General features: G+C 35.5%; 1 protein-coding gene and 1 pseudogene across 2 annotated transcripts; both read left to right on the top strand.

The window, feature by feature from the left end:
* Window positions 1-1853: 1853 nt before the first annotated feature.
* On the top strand, window positions 1854-20897 carry LOC102578445 (pentatricopeptide repeat-containing protein At3g22150, chloroplastic-like). Of its 2 annotated transcripts, XM_015310366.1 has the most exons (3): window positions 1854-4665; window positions 4797-4924; window positions 20831-20897. In XM_015310366.1, exon 1 carries the CDS (start codon window positions 2030-2032, stop codon window positions 4529-4531), a length of 2502 nt encoding a protein of 833 aa, XP_015165852.1. In that variant the 5' UTR covers window positions 1854-2029; the 3' UTR covers window positions 4532-4665; window positions 4797-4924; window positions 20831-20897. The 2 variants fall into 2 exon arrangements, with proteins under 2 accessions (XP_015165852.1, XP_006351208.2); XM_006351146.2 differs by lacking the exon at window positions 20831-20897 and having other exon boundaries at window positions 4797-13433.
* Window positions 19666-21405, top strand: LOC102579117 (pentatricopeptide repeat-containing protein At3g22150, chloroplastic-like; annotated as a pseudogene).
* Window positions 21406-21710: the final 305 nt, after the last annotated feature.

The raw sequence follows: 21710 nt of genomic DNA on the forward strand, positions 1-21710 counted from the left end.
TATTTCATTATATATCTGGAGTCAACCAAACAACAGGTTAACAACTTGAGTTTTTAAGAAGATAACAAGAAAAAAATTAGTATCATTGAAAAGAATAGGAAAATAGTAAAAATAAATTGGCAAAAGACGGAACATATTCAAAGAGCAAAAGAAGGGACAACAATAATTATATAACTAAGCAAGGAATATTAAGGGAAACAAAATACTAAAAGGAAAGACATATATTAGCAGTTTTTATTGATTAAAAATTGGAGCTTAAAATATTTAAAAAAATTGAATAATATAAATGCAAATGAAATTACATAAATTGGTAGATTGATAGATGTTTCAAATGTTAAATGTTACTTTAATTGATCTAAAACAAAATTATTCAATAGAAATTATTAGGCCCATGCATAACACATACATAATGTCTAGTAGACTGAGAAAATGTTACATATATTAAAATTAATGAGGACAATATATCAATAAATTCTTAAATTATAAAGTAGAATTAATAATGCAATTTTATTATGGTAATTGATGATAATGATTGTTATAGGAGAGGAGTGGCGACAACAATAATTGTCAGTAATTGTAGGATGATAACAAATATATTTGGTGATAGTAGCGGGAGATGATTATTATCGTGTTGATCATTCAATAATGATGATTGATAATGAAATTTTTGTGATCGTAACATATAGCAATGATGCTAGTAAACATGTTAGTTGTTAGTAATAGTAATAATATTAATGGCGGTATAATTTATTGTGATGATAGCAAAAATGGTGGAAAAAATGTGTTATAATAACAACAATGATAATTTTGATATCTTCTAATAACTTCTTCATAATATATAACATTATATCAAGTATTTAAAGAATTTAAATTTATTTAGATTCATTAAGTGACTGTAACTAAAAAAGAGAACACTTAATACTATGAAATCTAAATTATTAGTAAATTTTAAACTTCCATTTTATGAGCTTACTATGTCAGCCAGCACACAATGATTAATCAAGTTGGTGAGTTATGACTTCCTAATTTAACTATAATGTATAATCAAATAATTTTGTAAAAGAAAATAATTCAAAAAAAAATAAATTGTTCGTCCAAATTTATTAAAGATAAATGGAACAATCTTTTGGTAGATGTTTGGATGTGAATTGCGTTGATATTTTAAAAAGTATTACTCGATAGAATTTTAATTGAAAAACAATATTCTTTCATCTCAATTTGTTTGTTTTATGTCCTTTTTAATTATTTAAATAAAAAATAATTCTTCCCTTTTTTGATAATACTTTAATTTCAATTTTTAATATAATATTTTTAAGAATAGAAACATATCTTTATTTTTAAACTAAAAAAATATTTTTAAAAGAAAAATTACTTGTTGTGTAAAAGTCTTGTCATGTTAAAACTGGACAAACAAATCAAAGCTAGCGTTTGACCCCAAGTTCTAAAATATTCTTGGCAAATCATATTTGAGTGAAGTTTTTGGTGAAGATTTACCATGTGTTTGGCCCCAAAATTTCTCAAAAATATTTGACTATTTCAAAATAATGATTTATACCCATAAGTTCTAAAAATTATTTAAAATACCCGTATATTTATATTATAATTTTATAATGAATATATTCCGTTAAAAATAATCTTACAATATAATTGATAACAATCAACAATAACAAAATAACAATATAGGCAAGACAATACATTAATCACATACTCAAACTTGTCACCGATTCAGTTATAATATTAACCCATTAAACACAAATTGTTCTTTTTCCTCAATTTTTATCACTCAAATTAAAACTCAATTTTTTTCTAGTATGTGAACTTAGAATTTATATAACCAAACATCACTTCCAAAGTTTTTCCCAAGTATTTTCGGGGCCAGGTTGGAAATAGTGAAATGGATGAGTATTTGTAAAGACCAAACCATTGTTTTTAGTACTATAACTATAACTGAAAATAAGAAGCAGCAGTTGAAATTTTTTATTTGGGATTTTGTTGGATGAAGTGATAGTTTTGACTTTTGAGGTTGAAAATGCGTTTGACAATGTCTTCTTCTTCAGCTCTTCCTCTTCCTCTTCCTTCAACTTTCTCACAATCTCCATCTTTGAGCTTAACCCATCTCCCAAATTACTCTTCTCTACCCCTCACAGACCAACAATGCACTCTTGCAGACTCAAAACCCAGAACAATTCGCTTTCGTTTAAGCGAATTATGCAGACAAGGCCAACCCCATCTCGCCCGCCAACTGTTCGATACAATTCCTCAACCATCAACTGTCCTTTGGAACACAATTATCATTGGGTTTGTCTGTAATAACATGCCCCATGAAGCCATTTCATTCTATTCTCGATTGAAACATGTGGGTTCATCCGTATGTGATCAATATAGTTATTCCTCTGTTCTCAAGGCTTGCGCGGAGACCAAACGGATTCTTGAAGGTAAAGCTGTGCATTGCCACATTCTGCGTTCTGGGATTCATCCAAGTAGGATTGTTAGTAATTCTTTGTTGAATATGTACTCTGCTACTTGTTTTACATTGGATAATGGTTCTGATTGTGATTTAGTTGAAAGGGTGTTTAGAACTATGCGTAAAAGAAATGTTGTTGGGTGGAATACTATTTTTTCATGGTATGTGAAAAGGAAGAGGTTTTCGGAAGCAGTGAGGTGTTTTGTTATGATGATGAGATTAGGTATTAAGCCAACTGTTGTTAGTTTTATTAATGTTTTTCCTGCTGTATCAGAAATAGGGGATGTTAGAGTTGCTGATGTTCTTTATGGGTTGCTTGTGAAATTGGGTAATGCATATGTAAATGACTTGTTTGTTGTTAGTGCTGCCATTGTTATGTATGCTGAGCTTGCTTGCGTTGATCTGGCGACCAGAATATTTGAGAATACTTGTGAAAGAAATACAGAGATCTGGAACTCTATGATTAGCGGGTACATTCAGAACAATTTTCCTTTGAAAGCTGTTGATCTCTTTCTTGAAGCTGTAGAAGCAGAGGATGCTGTTACTACTGATGATGTGACATTTGTATCTGCTCTTATGGCAACTTCACAGTTGCAGCATTTGGAGTTTGCCCAACAGCTACATGCATGTCTGATAAAGAAATGCAGGGATTCACAGGTTATTTCGCTTAATGCTATGATAGCCACATATTCTAGGTGTAACCGTGTGGGCGATTCATTTAAAGTTTTTAATGGAATGAAGGAAAGAGATATAGTGTCATGGAACACCATGGTGTCTGCTTTGGTACAGAACGGACTGGATGATGAGGCTTTGATGCTTGTATATGAGATGCAAAAGCTTGGGGTTGCAATTGATGATATAACAATTACCATCCTGCTTTCTGCGGCATCAAATCTTAGGGACAGGGAAATTGGTAAACAGACCCATGCTTACCTTCTGAGGCACAATATTCAATTTGAAGGGATGGAGAGTTACCTGATAGACATGTATGCCAAATCTAATATGATTAGAGAAGCACAAGTAATATTCCAGTCGAACTTCACAAATGATAAAGATCAAGCCACGTGGAATGCTATGATTGCTGGAAACACTCAAAATGGATTAATTGAACAATCCTTTGTTGTCTTCAGGGAGATGCTAGAGCAGAATGTGAAGCCAAATGCTGTGACCTTAGCATCAATACTCCCATCATGCAGCCAGTCAGGAAGTATAGCAATAGGCAAGCAGCTACATTGTTTTGCGATTCGCAATTTGATTGAGAACAATGTTTATGTTATTTCTGCTTTGGTAGACATGTATTCAAAATCAGGAATCATTGATTATGCTGAAAGTGTTTTTCTAAAATCTCCTGAGAAGAACTCTGTGACATATACAAATATGATTTTGGGATATGGCCAGCATGGGATGGGTAGGAAAGCTCTAACACTGTTCTACTCTTTGCGGCAGAATGGTTTAGAACCAGATGCTGTTACCTTTGTAGCAGTCCTGTCTGCTTGCAGCTACACCGGATTGGTTGATGAAGGCCTTCAAATATTTGAGCTGATGGGCAAAGAATACGGGATTCAGCCGTCGGCAGAGCACTATGCTTGTGTGGTTGACATGTTAGGAAGAGTTGGACGGTTGGATGAAGCTCATAATTTTGCTAAACAGTTGGGTGTTGAGGGTAATGTCTTGGGAATATGGGGATCACTCCTTGCAGCCTGCAGAGTACATAGAAATTTTGAATTGGGGAAAATTGTTTCCAGTAAGCTGCTTGAATTAGAGGGGAGTGATGAAATTTCTGGTTATCATGTTCTGCTCTCAAATATATATGCAGAGGAAGGAAACTGGCAGTCTGTCGATAATGTCAGAAGAGGAATGCGCAAAATGGGATTGTCAAAGGAGGTTGGGTGTAGTTGGATTGATACTTCTGGATATCCACACTGTTTTGTATCTAAAGATAAGAAGCATCCTCAGTACTGCATGATAAATGATATGTTGGGATATTTAACCATCAATATGAAGGATGCTGGCTATAAGCCTAAACTTGAACTAATAGAAGAGTGGGTCTATGGGCCAGAAGAATAAAAAACTATTAGTTCTCCCACTATGTTGTTGTTCTCCCACTATGTACCTTTGTACTCATGACATTTTTGGACAGGATTTTGCTAGAGTTAATATGATCGTAGTTTATCAATGACCAGCTGCCTTTGAAATTCGAGGTAATTAAGTTGTGCTTTAGCTTGTTTTAGTTTAGTTTTTTCTTCTGAATTATGATTTTTTACTTTGTAAAGATACTCAGAGGTAGGATATTCAGTAAGTGAAATGTATGCATATTTCTTTATTAATACAGAGCAATCAAGAATATCCATTTTACCTTTTTGGTGGGAAACGAGGAGTCCCAGATAGCAAAAGAAGGGTCTTATCCAAGATGACAACTTCTATCAAGCTGTCTGATTGACTGAAGCACATTTAAATTAGGTGACCAGTTCTTTCCTTTGAATAACTTATACTTGTTCTGCAGGTCAACTTTTAAACTATTGTATTAAGGATATTCTTTGATATAGTCTTTGCAAGTTCATGAGTGTTTTTATATTGGAGCCAAATGGCATTAATATCACTTGTGAAGGTTGAACCAGATAACTATTAATATGTCTGCTAAGGTTGGTTCAGCTAATTATAGTATGTGAATATCAATGGAACTGGCATAAGTGGAGTTTATCATTTGTGAAAATGGTTCTGAAGCTACAACAAATCATATAGATATGATAATCTCAGAAAATTTCCTTATTAGGCTGTCGGCTTAATTTATTGGACATTGACAAACAAAAGCTTTCTATAAATTAGGTCTAGTTCTAGTGATTAGTAGGAGGTTTTATTGAGTAAATATGCATATAGACTCTTGCCAACCAAATAAGTTCCAAGTCCATATTATCGTTACTTGGTTTATTAGGTTCCACATGCTTTCTTACAAGCTGTTTGGGTCAATTTAATGTGAATTATTGCTCTTCAGTTTTCACAAGGGACAGAGGGTTTAAACGGCCTCTTCTTTTGGAGTTTTCTCCTTTTGGATAAGGTAAATAGTTTTACTAAGAGTTAATGGTCAAAAACACATCCAAACTATCACTTTTTGCGAGTTTCATACCTCAACTATCATTGTTCGCTTTACCTACCTAAACTATCACCCCTGTTGTATTAAAACTCACCTTGGTGCTAGGTGGTTCATTTGTGAACATGCAGGGTATAGAATGGTTGTTTATTATCTGAAGATAATATGCTTAAGTGAGTGAGAAACTGATAAAGTCATATGGTACATTGATGTCGCTAGATCCTAACATTTGTAATTTCTAAGTCTCTCTGGATTATCAAAATGGTTTTCATCATCTTTCATAAGATGCACATTGTGAACTAGTAGAGTATTGCAGGGTTTGGCTGCCAATTTTCCAGTTTCTGCAAGTAGGTCAAGAATATAGTTTCTCTGAGATAGAAAAATTCCCTTCTTGCTTCTATTTACTTCTACTTCCAAAAAATATTTCAACCGGCTTAAGTCCAGACTTTAGGGAAGAGATCCTCTCACAATAAGAAGGATAGTGCCAGCTGCAGATAGTCGACCGAAAACAGAGTGATTACATTTGCTCATTTTCAGCCCACACGCTTGAACTACCTCACTGAACTTGTCAAACCAATCTCGCTGGTTGAAGCCATACAAAGACTTCTTCAAATGATAGACTTTCCTATACTCCCCCTAAGCAATAAAATCGGGTGGTTGTTCCATATACACTCCCTCTTAAAGATCACCATAAAGGAATACATTCTTGATATCTAACTGGTGTAAAGACCAGTTCTTGATAACAACTAGAGAAATGAACAAACGGACATAAATGAGTTTGGAAACCGGAGAAAAGGTGTCTGAATAGTACCCCATAAGTCTGAGCATATTCTTTAGCCACAAGCTTGGCCTTAAGTCTTGCCATGGAACCTTCTGGATTAACTTTAACTGTGAACACACACTTACATCCTACTGCTTTATTCCCATTGAATCTACCAAATTTCATGTGTGATTTTCCTCAGATGCATGTGTTTCCTCAAGCATCGCATTTGATCATCTAGGATGATTCAAAGCCTTCTTCACAGTTTTGTGTATAGAAACAGAGTCTAGAGAAGCACTCAAGGATCTAGATGTGGAAGATATGCGATCATAGGAAACAAAGTTAGCAATGGAATATTTGGATTGCAAGTCCGTGTACCTTTACGAAGTGCAATAGGGATGTCAAAATTTTCTAAAAGGATCAAGTAGGGAAGGATTTGATGACAAAGGAACTGGTGCTACACATGTATCATCGGCCTCTCGTCACCTCGAATAAACTTGAGCAATTGACGGTTTTGCTGGAACATGCGTCGAAGGTGCAACAGTTGTGTGGTGCTCAATAGAGTAACTAAGAGATGGAAAAATAACATCATCTGATTGCATAACATGAGTAACCTGATAAATTAACCACTCATCTTCCACCCCCTTACTTGTAGAACTGCGAGAGATATAGAAGAATAATGTAGTTTTTGAAAATATCACATCATTTGACACCAAATAGTTGCCAAGTTCAGTAGAATAACATTGATACCCCCTCTAAAGACAAGAATAACCCAAGAAAACACATTTCAATGCCTTAGGGTCCAACTTAGTAACAAACGGGAGTACCTCTCGAACATAACACTTACTTCCGAATACCTTTGGTTCCATTGGAAATAATGACTTGTTTAGAAAAAGAATAGTGTAAGGCAAATTACAAACAAGCACCGTGGATGACATGCAATTAATCAAAAAACAAGCTGTAGAGAGTGTATCAACCCAAACTTTTTAGGAACTTTCATTTGGAACATAAGTGCTCGGATTGTCTCAAGTAGATGCCCTATTCTTACTCTCATCAACTCCATTTTGAGAAGGTGTATCAACACATGACGATTGATGGAGAATATCGTGTTTTCTCAATAGGATTGAAATAAGTCTGACATATATTCTTTAGCATTATCACTCCTTAAAATACACATCAAAGTATTGAATTAAGTTTTTATTTCAACACAAAAGTGTGTAAACATTTCAAAGAGACTTTTCATGAAATAAATCCAAGTCATTCGATAGAAATTATCCACAAAAGTGACAAAATACTTATGTCCAGTTTTTGAATCAATGGGACGTGGTCCCCAAACATCATAATGAATTAGCGCAAAAGCTTACTCAATCGGTTTATTAACCCTTGGACGTAACGTGTTGCGATGATGTTTTGCAAATTGACATGATTCACATTTCAAAGAAGGAACATTTTGAAACAGGGGGCAGAGCTTCTTTAACAAAAGTAAAGAATGATTTCCCAATCGATAATGTGCTACAAATAAAACCATGACACTTGTGCAGACAACAAATCGAGGCTCATATTTATCAAGGATATATAGATCATCAAATATATATCCTTTACCAATAACCTTATGTGTGGCAAGATCACGAAACATGCATGATCGGGAAAGAATGAAATATAACAATTAAGATCTATAATAAGTTTACTCACAGAAATCAAATTGAAGGCCAACTTCGGCATTTTTTTTTTTGAAATAAGGGTAACTTTGTGTTCACAAAAAAAATCATCATCCAAGAAATGATGAATTGGAAACTTACATCCCATAGTATGATGGGCACACCCCTATGAAGGTAACTAAATTACAAGTTTCCTAAGAAATCAACTACTTCTACCACCTCCCCCACCAAATCTTGTTTACACCAAAGAAATAGAAGACTAATACAACTTGTTAATCCTTTAAAAAGTAATTTTTTTGTCCTTTAAAACACCTAGTATTTCGGTTACCAAAAAAAACACCTAGTATTTCTTTCCTTCCATATGGACCAATAGCTACATGTTGGGAAGAGCTTCCACCATTCTTCCTTTTTCCTCTGCTTCCAACTCTTAGCCAACTCTTCAGAAGCTTTAAAGTAGTCTTTGGCATCACCTAGCTAACCCTCCAAATGCATAAAACATATTCACAAATTGGCAGCTATTTGGCAATGTATGAGCAGATGGTTGTTCACTTCAGCTTCCTGTTCACACAAGCACCTTGAACAAATTTGCATGCCTCTTTTCTGTAGGGCCTCATGAGTAAGACATGTTTTTCTGATTAGTATCCAAACAAAACATGAGACTTTCAATGGACATTTCACCTTCAAAAACAGTTTCTAGGGCCGTCTCTCAATCAGTAGGACATTATAATTCATCTTCCAATAGCTTGATTTCACTATATAGATCCTTTTGTTGTGTATTTCCCATATTGGCTTATCAAACCTCTAAGAAGTACCTGGGAAATCATTAAGAACCCCTAATAGCTTGGCAATCTCCTCAATTTCACAATCATTCAATGCTCTCCTTCAAAGTAGATTCCAACCCTGTTTACTCCAGGCTTGTTCCACAGTGTCATTTTTCTGCATACTCAATGTATATAGAAGAGGTAATAGGTTTCTCAAACTGTCTTCCTCTATCTATATTTCATTCATGAACTCTGTCTTCAGTCCATCCCCAACACTAATACATATGCTGTTTTTGAAATGTGGCTATTGTCTTCTAATGGTCTTCCAAACACTGCATCTAAATGTGCCATAACCTCTTCAGTTGTCCACCGGTTAAATAAACCATACTTTCCTGATATAAATCTTCTCCATATGGCTCTATATTCTATGCAGAATCTCCATAGCCACTTTGGGAGTAAACTACTATTTTGGAGACTTAGGTTCTTCAATCTTAGCCTCCTTGGTTTTTGCTAAGTGTGAGAGTATCCCACTTCACCAAGTTGCAGCCTTCCTTTTCCTTGTTGCCTTGCCAAAGAAAAGATCTCCTGAGCCTATTTATATTCTTCTCAATGTTCTTGGGGACTGGAAATAAACTCATCATATAAGTAAATGATCCATCTAATACTGATTTGATGAGGGTCACCCTGCCACCCGTGGACAAATACTAGTTTTTTCATTGGGCTAGTTTCTTCTCACATCTCTCCAACACCACAATGCACACTTCCAGCTCTTTGCTCTTAGCACCCAAAGGTAGTTCCAGATATTTTGTTGGTTGTGCATCTACCTAGCAACTCAATGTCTCGGCTAGCCCAAGAAAATTGTCAACTAAGTTGATAGGGAGGAGATGACTCTTCAACCAATTGACATGGAGGCTTGAAATGCTCTACTAAATAGTGAGTATAGCACTTATGTGTCTAATTTGTGCCTCCTTTGCCTTACAGAACATAAGAGCATCATCAACATAGAAAAAGTGTGTGATCTCCAGCTCCTTCCCTGTCCCAGCAAGTGCACTAAATCCTCTCCCATCCATTAGTCTTTGCCTTCTGGAACATGTGAACCCTCCAGGGCTATTAAGAATAGGAATAGGGACATAGGATCTCCCTGTCTAAGACCTCTCTGAGATTGGAAGAATCCTTCAGTGTTTCCATTTATGAGGAGGGAAAACTTCACACTTGAAATGCAGTTATTGATCCAGCCAATCCACTTGCTACCAAATCCCATGTCCTTTAGAATTTTTAGAAGGAAATTCCAGTTAACATGGTCATAGGTTTTATCAATGTCTAGCTTGCATAGAATCCTCAGTTTCTTCTGCTTTACCATGGAGTTGACCAATTCATTAGCCAACAATGTTGCATCCATTATTTGCCTACATCTCAAAAAAGCCATTTGGTGTTCATCAACCAATTTCACTATCACTGTCTTCATTCTCTCAGTTAGCAACTTGGAGATGATTTTATAGACTACTCCTATCAAACTGATTGGTCTGAAGTCTTTTAGCTCAATTGCATCAGGTTTCTTTGGGATTAAAGCGATGAATGTAACATTAAATGATTTCTCAAATGCACTCCTCTGATGGAAATTTTGTATACTCAACATTAAAGCCCTCTTTCAAAATATCCCAACATTTCTTAAAGAAATCCATAGTGAAGTCATCAGGGACATGTGCTTTGTCCCTATCACACTGGTTGATGATCAGTAGCACTTCCTCATCTGTAAATGGTCTTTGTAACCTTTCATTTTCATCTACAGAGACTGTTGGATATCCTACAAAATCAAAAGAGGGTCTCTAGGATTCAAGTTCTGAGTAGAGTCTGGCATTTAATACAGATGATAGGGTAATAGAGGAAGTTGCTTTAATGGTTCCAAATCCCACAATGTTATGTGTTGAGCCATCAACTACCATTACTTGAGAGGGTGCTTTGTGTAGTCGAAAGGTAGAAAATATATTCGGATTACGTGTCATGTGATTGTGTCATGTGATTTGTAGTACCTGAATCAATCGCCCAGCTGTTCAAAGAGGAGACCGCATATGCTTTTCTTGAATCAACAAGGGTAGTAGTTGAAATGAATTCTTTAAAGGATTATCGATACTAAGAGGACTCCGCAAACTCATTCGCCGAAACCAAAATTGTCTTACCCTCATAATTTATAGCCATATTTACTCCTTTCTAATTGTTTGAGTTATAGTTTCCAACATAAAATACCCAAAATATCAATATATGAGAAGCCAACAAACACAAACAATACCAACAAATACAATCCAGTACTGAAAAAGCAATTCTTTAATATCAAGACATGCAAAATTTTATGGGATTAAATCCATACAAAATTTGAACGAAGTTATAAATTCACGACATTGACCCAAGTCAATATTTTGGGTTAATAAAGTCGGATTAATTATTTAAGTCAAGATTGCATGACTTAAGTCAAATCCAACTACATTGGGCTAGGTTGGGCCTCTACAAAATGGTCCCCCCACTTGTTTTAAGCCCAAGGGTCCATTATGATTACTTGGAGGCTACCCTAAAACCTTCATCAATGCCTATATAAAATAAAGGGGCTACATTTCTCTTTGGAAGCATTTTGGAAATTCTATAACATCTTTGAAGATTCTAAGATGGAATTGGACAAAGACAAGAGAGTGTTCGACTGGAACAACGGCCAACAAAGACTAATTACATAGATAACTACTCCTCCCTTCTCCTTAAGGCGTTAAGGCGAACTGTGTAGAGGTAGGAAAGAAAGACGTCCTCACCTTCTTTGGTATCAGTGAGAGCAATTTGAGTATCCCTCGTGCACCTTCTTTTGTAGATAGAATCCTTAATGAGTGGAAATAAGCAACCTTACTAAGAAAGGTGCTTGTTGAGTAAGGACGACTTTCAGGCCAACCCTTGGTATAGGTTGGGCACTTGAGCGCATGATTGGTCCATTGAATATTGTATAGGCCCCTAAGCCTCTCGAGCGCAGGGATGCACACATCTTATATATCATGATCATGTCAATGCAATCAACACGCCAAATTTCATTTATTTGTTCTATTAAGTACTTCTTTCACGCCATTAGCTTTGAAATTGTCTCCCTTTGCCAGTTCACCTCGATGAAATACTTAAGAATAGCCTAGCTTTAGAAGGTCATTAATAATATTTGATTCCAAGAAATTAGCAACCAATTCTCCCAACAAAATAATTGTAGTCGAAGTCAAATATCAAATTAATTTGACATAAGGATCAAGCATCCACAAAACACTATTAATTCAATATTGAGCAAAACTAAACAAATCGTGACAACACCAAATAGAAACCAGATCTAAATCACAAAAGCTTCAGGGAAAATATGAGCTTGGAAGTAGTTTTCAGAAAACAATATGAACCTAGAAGTGACGAAGAGTTACCCAAACAGTGTTTCAACACTAAACAAAACTCAGGGTACGTCGAAACTGATAAGACGACACCGGATGTTCAATCTTTGAAAGATTTTGATGGAGCACGCGCCTCCACACGTCGACGCGTGACTGACAAATGAGAGATGTAGCTGGTGCGTGGTGGAAATTGATCACTTTGAAAGTGATCGAAAGGATGATCTGCCTCCTCCCACAGTGGCGGTGACACAAATTGACCACTTTGAAAGTGATTGATTTGAAATTTGACTCTGTTTCTGTAAGACAACAAAACAAGATCGAGTTGCCTCAAAACATAGCCAAAACAAGATCAAGGAACCTATAGGCTCTGATACCATTGAATGGAAGTTGATGATCTTATTCCAATAAGTAAGCAAGATATAAATATAATACATTAGGTGCTAACTTAGGAAAGAAAATAAAGAGGGAATCCTACAAATCTGCTAGCTAATTTTTTTTTGTTGATTGTAGCGTTCGGGCCAACTTTCGCGCACCTTGACTAATTATAAGAGATTTCAACAAATTTACTAGCTAATTATGCCTATGTACATTACTAAGAATGATGTCTATATACATTTTGTAACAATTAGTCCTTTTGACCACATTTATATGAGGTAGTTTGACTTGATACGCAGTCAAAGAAAGAAAGAAAGACTTTTGAAAATTGTGGCTAAATTAAGTCATAAATGTTTGTGTGACTATAGATCATCTCATTAAGGATAAAATGAACATTTTAAAGTTAATTTTTTTACTAAAAATAGAACTGTGTCATTCCTTTTGGGACTAACTAAAATGGAAAGTAAATTATATAAACTGGGATAGAAGAGTATATATATGTGTGTGATTCCTTTTTGGCTGAATGATTGTTTTCGTAGGTGATAAAGCTTATAATTGTAGATTGATTTACTCAGAAGTTTGCTTTTACTGTGCTTTGTGATCATCAGGTTCTGCTTGTTGTGCTGACGTTTTCTGGTACTCTTCTTTAATATGCTTTAGTTTAGGAAAGTTAATTTTTAGAGATATGATAGTTCTTTGAAGGGAAAAAGTAAGATCTTTCATGGCTTTCTCTTTTAGATTTTTTGTCATGGTTCTGTAAAACTTTCCTTTTTCGATCTGCTTTGATATGCTTTTCCTTGAGTTGAGGGTCAATCAAAAAATCTTATTTTAGATGCACAATATTTATGGTAGTTTTTGGTCATATATTAACACTCATCCGTTTTATGAATCCTCTTCAAGAGCTTACTTTTTTCATGTTTGAGCCTTTCCTTGTAGATCTAAAAGAAAATGAACACCAATCAAACATGCAACAACTCCTTCTGGACTAAGGAGGAGGATAAACTCTTTGAGAATACTGTTGCGATCAACAAGGATAACAACAATCTATTAGAGGAAATGGAAGAAGCACTTCCTGGGAAATCGGCTGGTGAAGATATATTAATTGAAGATATCAATGTCATCGAGTCTGGATATGTCCCATTACCTAATCATCCTGAAATGCAAAACCAGAATTCAAAAGCAGATGCAGAATGGCGAAAAGGGGCTTCTTGGACAGAACAGGAACACATGTCAGTTTCTAGTACAGTTCTTGATGACGACATGAATAATCTGAATTGAAGTTTAAATCATTTCTTGTAATTGATTGCACGATTTACATTTTTACTAAAACGGAATTTCCAATATTCTTATTTCTCACTGACCATCTTGGTGTGCTTCTAAACATCTCATATATTATTATGTTTCTAGGTGGATAGAGTACATCTTCGTATATGTCATAGGTGTATTTGGTCTTCATAAAAGCTTCAGTTCTGGAGATATTTTGTGTAACTTGTAGCTAAGACAAACGGTGCTTACACGTATTTCATCTAATTGAATATCACGTGAAGAGTCCCTTTTATGCTGTCCTGCGATCTTGTTTCCTGGATTAACTTCAAAGCTGATAATAACTTATTTCTCTATCTTTCCTGCTATAGGTCATTTCTCCGGGGCATAGAAATAAATGATAAAGGTGACTGGAGAAGTATATCTAGGCACTGTGTGATAACAAGAACAGCAAAGCAGGAGGATGCTGAAGCCACAGGAACTTCCCAAGTTCCACACACCGAGTATATTATTGGGTCTGCTTACGGAGGATCACAAGCAGTGCCAAACACTAGCAATGAGAGCATGTTGCCTCGAGAAAGCACCAATGCGGAGCAGATGATAGAAGTTGTTGGAGGAGAGTCCACAGACCATAATGCTGTTGTCAATGTTGGGTCTGATGTGAATGTTGATGCTGGAAGTTCCCTATTACCCAGCAAACAATCATGTACTGCTGCTAGCAGTGGAACTTACGGTCATCCTATCTCTAGAATTGGGAGTGAACTTGAAGCACTGCTCACTGAACCCATGGATGAAGATAATGATATTACTACCATTTTTGATGTTGGGAAAGCACCAACTTCTTATCCTGTGCTGTTCGATGCTACTTTAAGCGGAGTCCCCCGCTATTCAGCTGCAGAGGCGGCTCTTGCTCAGTTACCTCCCTTTGATGATGAAGGCATTTTTGATCCGGATGACCTGTTCACAGATCCGATGTTCTGATTTGGTGGAGGAGAGGCACTTTTTTTTTTTTTTTTTGAAGACATGCCATTATGTTAGTCAGTATTGCTCTTCTTTATCTATTCTTAATCTGCTTTAGGGAGCAAGATTTTGTGTATCTTCAAACTCTTTTGAGAGACTAGGTGGATTTTGGTTGAAAATTTTCAAAAGAAAATGGTAGCAATTTGATTTCTTGCAAGCTCTTTGTTTATGTAGTTTGTTGGTTTATCTTTTTGCCAAAACCTCTTACAAGCTAATGGTTCAGACTAGAATCAAATGCTACTAAGCTAAGTGTATTTCTGTATTCTTATGGCTACCTGATCATAAAACATATCTAATGTTATGAGGAGCCCACCACCAGCGGGGTGGGACGAGGGTGGGGTGTCTGGACCGTTGTGATTGTTTAATCGATCAAATGATCAAACTGCTTCTTAATGTATGGGGTGGGACTATTTTAGTCTTTCATAAATACCACTTAACCAGTATAGACCTTAATGTATAGAAAAAAGTGATCTTTTTCCTTCTGCCACCAGTGTGTGCCTGCAACAATGGAGTGTACATTTTTATTGCTTTCCTTATCACGTAGTTTTGTTCTTGCAGCAAGACTCCCAGTTGGTTTAAAGTTTCGAAGGCAGCCATATATTAATTATTGGTGCAAGAGTTTCCATCAAAGGTAGAAAAAAATTGCTCTTTCTTCTCATCATATCAGATTTGGTTTTCGTCTAAGTTGACCTCATTTAGAGAAAGCTTTCTCAAAGGACCGCAGTTGATGAGTTAACCAAGCTTGAAAGTTGCAACCATGTTTAGAGAGAATACTAATATATAATCTTGTCTCTTTAAAACTAATATATATGAGTATTTTGTAAATGAGGCATTCAGGTAATATGTCTCCTTGTGGTCACATAATTCTTCTTATTAATGTGCAAACAGCCAAACATACCTTAAATACCTGATTTTGTAGTTTGATTTTGCTGCAAAACTTGATAATCAGCTCTTTGTCACGCTTCTGCAATTTCCATCCAGCATTCTTTCCTTATGATGCTGAGTAAATTTAGTCCTCAATCATCGAAAGGAAACATCAGGTGCACAGGTACCACATAGTGTTACGAAAACTGGTGTACCCTTAGGCCTTAGCGCTTATACTAAGCTCAAGTATTATACTAAATGCAACAACATATTGAGGACAACACTCATTTCATAAAGGTGTGCTTATACTAAAGAGCTATGGCTCAAATATTACAACTTCTTCTTGTCTCTTAATGTTGTGGAATCGAATCCACTATATAGAGTCAACTGCTTGAGCAGTTTAGCCATTTTGAGCAATGTTTCTCAACAATGGTGAGATTCATTCTCTCAGCTACACCATTGTCTTTTCATGTCTGATCTCATTGCTTGAATATTACTGCTCAAATTCCATTGTCAGTGTAGAGACGCTTTAGCTTTCTACCTGTCTCCCTTTTCACCATAGCATGAAACTTCTGGAATACTTGAAACACCGGATGTTTGGTTTTCAAGATATAAACCCACAACTTTCGTGAAGTATAGTCTAAATTGACCTCATTTAGAGAAAACTTTCTCAAAGAACGTTATTCCTTTTTAAAATATTGTCACTTCATGATAACCATAAAGAGTGGACTGATTCAAGGATGACATTAATAATATTTGTTATTATTCCCTTTTATGATCCAGTAGGAGTCAATTTTTCCTTTGTGAAGCTGTACTTGTACTAAGTGTAAAGTCACAATATTCATCACATGAAGGAGTAAGTGAGCTCCGAGATGTTGAATCTGTTGCACGAGGAAGAGGAAAGAAAGGGAAAAGAAGAGTATATAAAACGTTGTGTGTATATCATAACGCCAACCTCAAAAATAGAGTCGACTGCTTCAAGGATTGACAACGATTGATTTATCTGATAACAAACCTTCAAATCCACATGTCTACAAAAATATATTGGAATCTTGATACTGCCTGGTAATTTTTTGACTTAAATAAACAACACCAATGAAATGATAGTTAGAGATAATCTATCCTCACCAATAGATTAATAAACTTTAGAGAGAAATTAACTGCATCACCAATCTAATAAAAATTATTATTTCACTCTCTTTGTAAGGCTCCTTCGTGCTAGCTTCCAATTTCTGAGTTCCACAGGATTTTCCGATCAAATTTGTAGGCTTTTACTTCTTTTAAATGTCAATGGCTAGGCATTCTTTCATGAAAAGTAGACTGACTCAAATTCTTCATATACATCAAACGATCCATGAAACTGTAACCATTTCACTTGTTGATTGCAGGTTAAGTCTCCTCGGATGACAACTCAATAGCAAAGCAGTCACAAGCATTGAAAACTCCTAAAGTGAGGCACTATATATCTATATCTAAAATGACAACTTGGCCTGGGGTATAACAACTGTGTGTGCCCTCTGAACTTATTTTTTTTTGTCAAAATGGATGGAAACTTGAGACCATGAGACCGAGTTTGATAGAAATTTGTTCAACTTACAAAGCCATGCCAAATCTAAATTGTGGCAAAGCAAATCTATTTTTGAGTGCTTTAGCTGTCTTGACTCTATTGCAACTTTCAGCTCAAGAATCATAAATCCCGTATATATTCTAGCGAATACCAAATTTGGAGCATCAATCTTCCTTGTGCCACCTGAATCGTCCTTAATCTTCAAGAGATTTAGGAAATTGAGATGTAGAAATAAGGTGCTCGAGATTCCATCACATGTCCACATTCAGTAACATCCAAATTGTCTGGGGAAGAACTAGAATAATACAAGTGTTCAAGATTGATGCTTTAACACCCTGGTTTCTTGTTGTACATATGAAAACTGACCTGATCTTTTGAAGATTTAGCAGCTCAATCTTTTTCAACCTTCTATAACAATGCTCAAGTGTGAGTTAGTGATTGACCTCCATCACCTGACAAAAAAGTAATAGCATCACAAGAAAAGATCGCGTTGAAGTTGGTTATAAGCGAATTTCGTCCTCTGAATAGATAGCTAAATAATCATTTGGCAAAGGTAGTTCTTAAATGTTCACTTCTTTTCCCTTCTATCTTTGTCTACATTCTTTGTTTCCGGGCAGGGGGTGAAGGACATAAGAGAAGATTTTTCCTATAGGTAAGGAAGAGGCGAAAAAGGAGCATTAGTCACTAAGCCCATGGACGAAGACAATGATATCAGTTCCATTTTTGATGTTGGGAAAGCACCAACTGCTCATAGTGGAATGTCCAGATATATATGCAGCTGCAGGGGCAACTCTTGCTTAGTCACCTCCCTTTGCCCCCTCAGCTAAACTCCCATTGACGATGAAGGCACTTTTAATATGCATGACTTGTTCACAGATCAGATGTTCTGATTTGATGGAGGAGAAGCTGTTAAGTTTGATATTAGTTGCTCACAACCAGATAGGCTGTTAATATTGATACTGCACTTGGTTTTTTGAAGATCTGTTTATCAATTAAATGATCAAAATGGTCCTTAATGTATGGGGTTGGACTATTTTAGTCATTTATATATACCTCGTAATCGAAATATGTGTAGAAAAAGTGACCTTTTTCCTCCCGCCACCACCTTTAATATATCATTTTTTCATATATTAAGGACTATTTTGATATGATATATATGAACTAAAAGGATCACTTTTCTGTACATTAAGGACTATTTCTGTTTAAACTCCCCCTTCTGACATGTTATGTGAACTCCCTGTCTTGCAAAAGTAATAGCCAATGTGGTTTTTAGTTGTTGCAGCAAATAGATTTCATGTAATACATGTCAGAGTTCACATTGAAAACAAAACACCAAGAGATTGTCTCCTTGCAAATGTCTATTTGTTCAATTGTGTAAATAAATTGCAAACATGATCCAATTAATAAAGGGGAAATTGTATAAAATAACAAACTATTAATTCAAAATAAATGTTATAACCACAGTTTCAATTAATTCTGATCCGTAGCAAACACTTTGTCATTTCCCTCTCTCTCCTGCATCTCACTCGCCACTCTCCTTGAATCTCGCTCGCCACACTCCCTCACCTCTCTCACTTTATACAAACACAAATGTATAAATTGTGTTTGTATAAAGCGAAAGAGAACTGTATATGCAAATACAAATACATATTTCTTCGTCCTACACACTTATAATTATACAAATACAAATTTTCTCCTGCTCAATTCTCTTTTTGTTTTTCTCTCTTTTTCACTTTATACAAACACAAATTACATATACATATACAAACACAATTTTCATAGACACAAACATCCATTTAATACGAATCTCCGTGATTTATACAAATCGTTGCGATTTATACAAATAAGATGCTTACGATTTTATGCAATCAGATGTTGCTTGTGATTTTATTCAAATTTGATGCTCCATAGCAAACATGCAAATAGAAAAAGTGTAGCTATAAAACGTTAATATGATTTTTTATGTTTTCTAAACCTAATATTTACTCAATTAATGTCTTTGAAATTGGTAACTAAATAATTTTGTGAGATAAAATATAATTTCCTTGAAGAAGATAAAGTTTTAAAAATATGTCTTCCATCTTTTGACAATTCTTTTGATTTCAATTTTTCATTTAATATATTTTAGAATAGAAACATATCTTTATTTTTAAATTAAAAATTTTAATTTTTTTTTTCTAAAATTACTCACTCCGTTTAAAAAATAATGACCTAGTTTGACTTGGAACGGAATTTAAAAAAAGAAAGAAAGTTTTTAATTTTGTGGTTCTAAATTAAAGTTATGTCAAACGTACCAAAATGTTCTTTAATCTTGTGGCCTGAAACATATCACGTGAAAGATTGAAGTTAAAGTATTGACAAAAAAGGAAAAAAGATTATTCTTTTTTAAACGGACTAAAAAGGAAATCTGATCATTTTTTTTGAAATAGAATACTTGTTAGGTTAAAATTAGACAAACAAATAGTGAATGAGTAATTGTAAGACCAAACCATTGTCTTCTTCCTCTTCCTTCAACTTTCTCACAGTCTCCATCTTTGAGCTTAACCCATCTCCCAAATTACTCTTCTTTACCCCTCACCGACCAACAATGCACTCTTACAGACTCAAAACCCAGAACAATTCGCTTTCGTTTAAGCGAATTGTGCAGACAAGGCCAACCCCATCTACTGTTCGATACAATTCCTCAACCAACAACTGTGCTTTGGAACACAATAATAATTGGGTTTATCTGTAATAACATGCCCCATGAAGCCATTTCATTCTATTCTCGATTGAATCATGTGGGTTCATCCATATGTGATCAGTATACTTATTCCTCTGTTCTCAAGGCTTGCGCGGAGACCAAACGGATTCTTGTAGGTAAAGCTGTGCATTGCCACATTCTGCGTTCTGGGATTCATCCTAGTAGGATTGTTAGTAATTCTTTGTTGAATATGTACTCTGCTACTTGTCTTACATTGGATAATGGTTCTGATTGTGATTTAGTTGAAAGGGTGTTTAGAACTATGCGTAAAAGAAATGTTGTTGGGTGGAATACTATTTTTTCATGGTATGTGAAAAGGAAGAGGTTTTCGGAAGCAGTGAGGTGTTTTGTTATGATGATGAGATTAGGTATTAAGCCAACTGTTGTTAGTTTTATTAATGTTTTTCCTGCTGTATCAGAAATAGGGGATGTTAGAGTTGCTTATGTTCTTTATGGGTTGCTTGTGAAATTGGGTAATGCATATGTAAATGACTTGTTTGTTGTTAGTGCTGCCATTGTTATGTATGCTGAGCTTGGTTGCATTGATCTGGCAACCAGAATATTTGAGAATACTTGTGAAAGAAATATAGAGATCTGGAACTCTATGATTAGCGGGTACATTCAGAACAATTTTCCTTTAAAAGCTGTTGATCTCTTTCTTGAAGCTGTAGAAGCAGAGGATGCTGTTACTACTGATGATGTGACATTTGTATCCGCTCTTATGGCAACTTCACAGTTGCAGCATTTGGAGTTTGCCCAATAGCTACATGCATGTCTGATAAAGAAATGCAAGGATTCACAGGTTATTTCGCTTAATGCTATGATAGCCACATACTCTAGGTGTAACCATGTTCTACTCTTTGCAGCAGAATGGTTTAGAACCAGATGCTGTTACCTTTGTAGCAGTCCTGTCTACTTGCAGCTACACCGGATTGGCCGGTACAGGCCTTTAAATATTTGAGCTGATGGGTGAAGAATATGGGATTCAGCCATCAGCAGAGCACTATGCTTGTGTGGTTGACATGTTAGGAGAGTTGGACGGTTGGATGAAGCTCATAATTTTTCTAAACACTTGGGTGTTGAGGGTAATGTCTTGGGAAGATGGGGATCACTCCTTGCAGCCTGCAGAGTGCATATAAATTTTGAATTGGGGTAAATTGTTTCCAGTAAGCTGCTTGAATTAGAGGGGAGTGATGGAATTTATGGTTATCATATTCTGCTTTCAAATATATATGCAGAGGTAGGAAACTGGCAGTCTGTCAATAACGTCAGAAGAGGAATGCTCAAAATGAGATTGTCAAAGGAGGTTGGGTGTAGTTGGATTGATACTTCTGGATATCCACACTGTTTTGTATCTAAAGATAAGAAGCTTCCTCAGTACTGCATGATATATGATATGTTGGGATATTTAACCATCAATATGTAGGATGCTGGCTATAAGCCTAAACTTGAACTAATAGAAGAGTGGATCTATGGGCTAGAAGAATAAAAAACTATTAGTTCTCCCACTATGTTGTTGTTCTCGGACTATGTAGCTTTGTATTCATGATATTTTTGGACAGGATTTTGCTAGAGTTAATATGATCGTAGTTTATCAATGACCAGCTGCCTTTGAAATTCGAGGTAATTAAGTTGTGTTTTAGCTTTTTTTAGTTTAGTTTTTTCTTCTGAATTATGCTTTTTTACTTTGTAAAGATACTCAGAAGTAGGATATTCAGTTAGTGAAATATATGTATAATTCTTTATTAC

This window comes from Solanum tuberosum, unplaced genomic scaffold (assembly GCF_000226075.1).
Source record: "Solanum tuberosum cultivar DM 1-3 516 R44 unplaced genomic scaffold, SolTub_3.0 scf00133, whole genome shotgun sequence".
Classification (NCBI taxonomy): Eukaryota; Viridiplantae; Streptophyta; class Magnoliopsida; order Solanales; family Solanaceae; genus Solanum; species Solanum tuberosum.

What these genes read in the sequence shown, in the direction of transcription:
- LOC102578445 (XM_015310366.1), top strand. Translation starts at nt 2,030, where the DNA reads ATGCGTTTGACAATGTCTTCTTCTTCAGCTCTTCCTCTTCCTCTTCCT.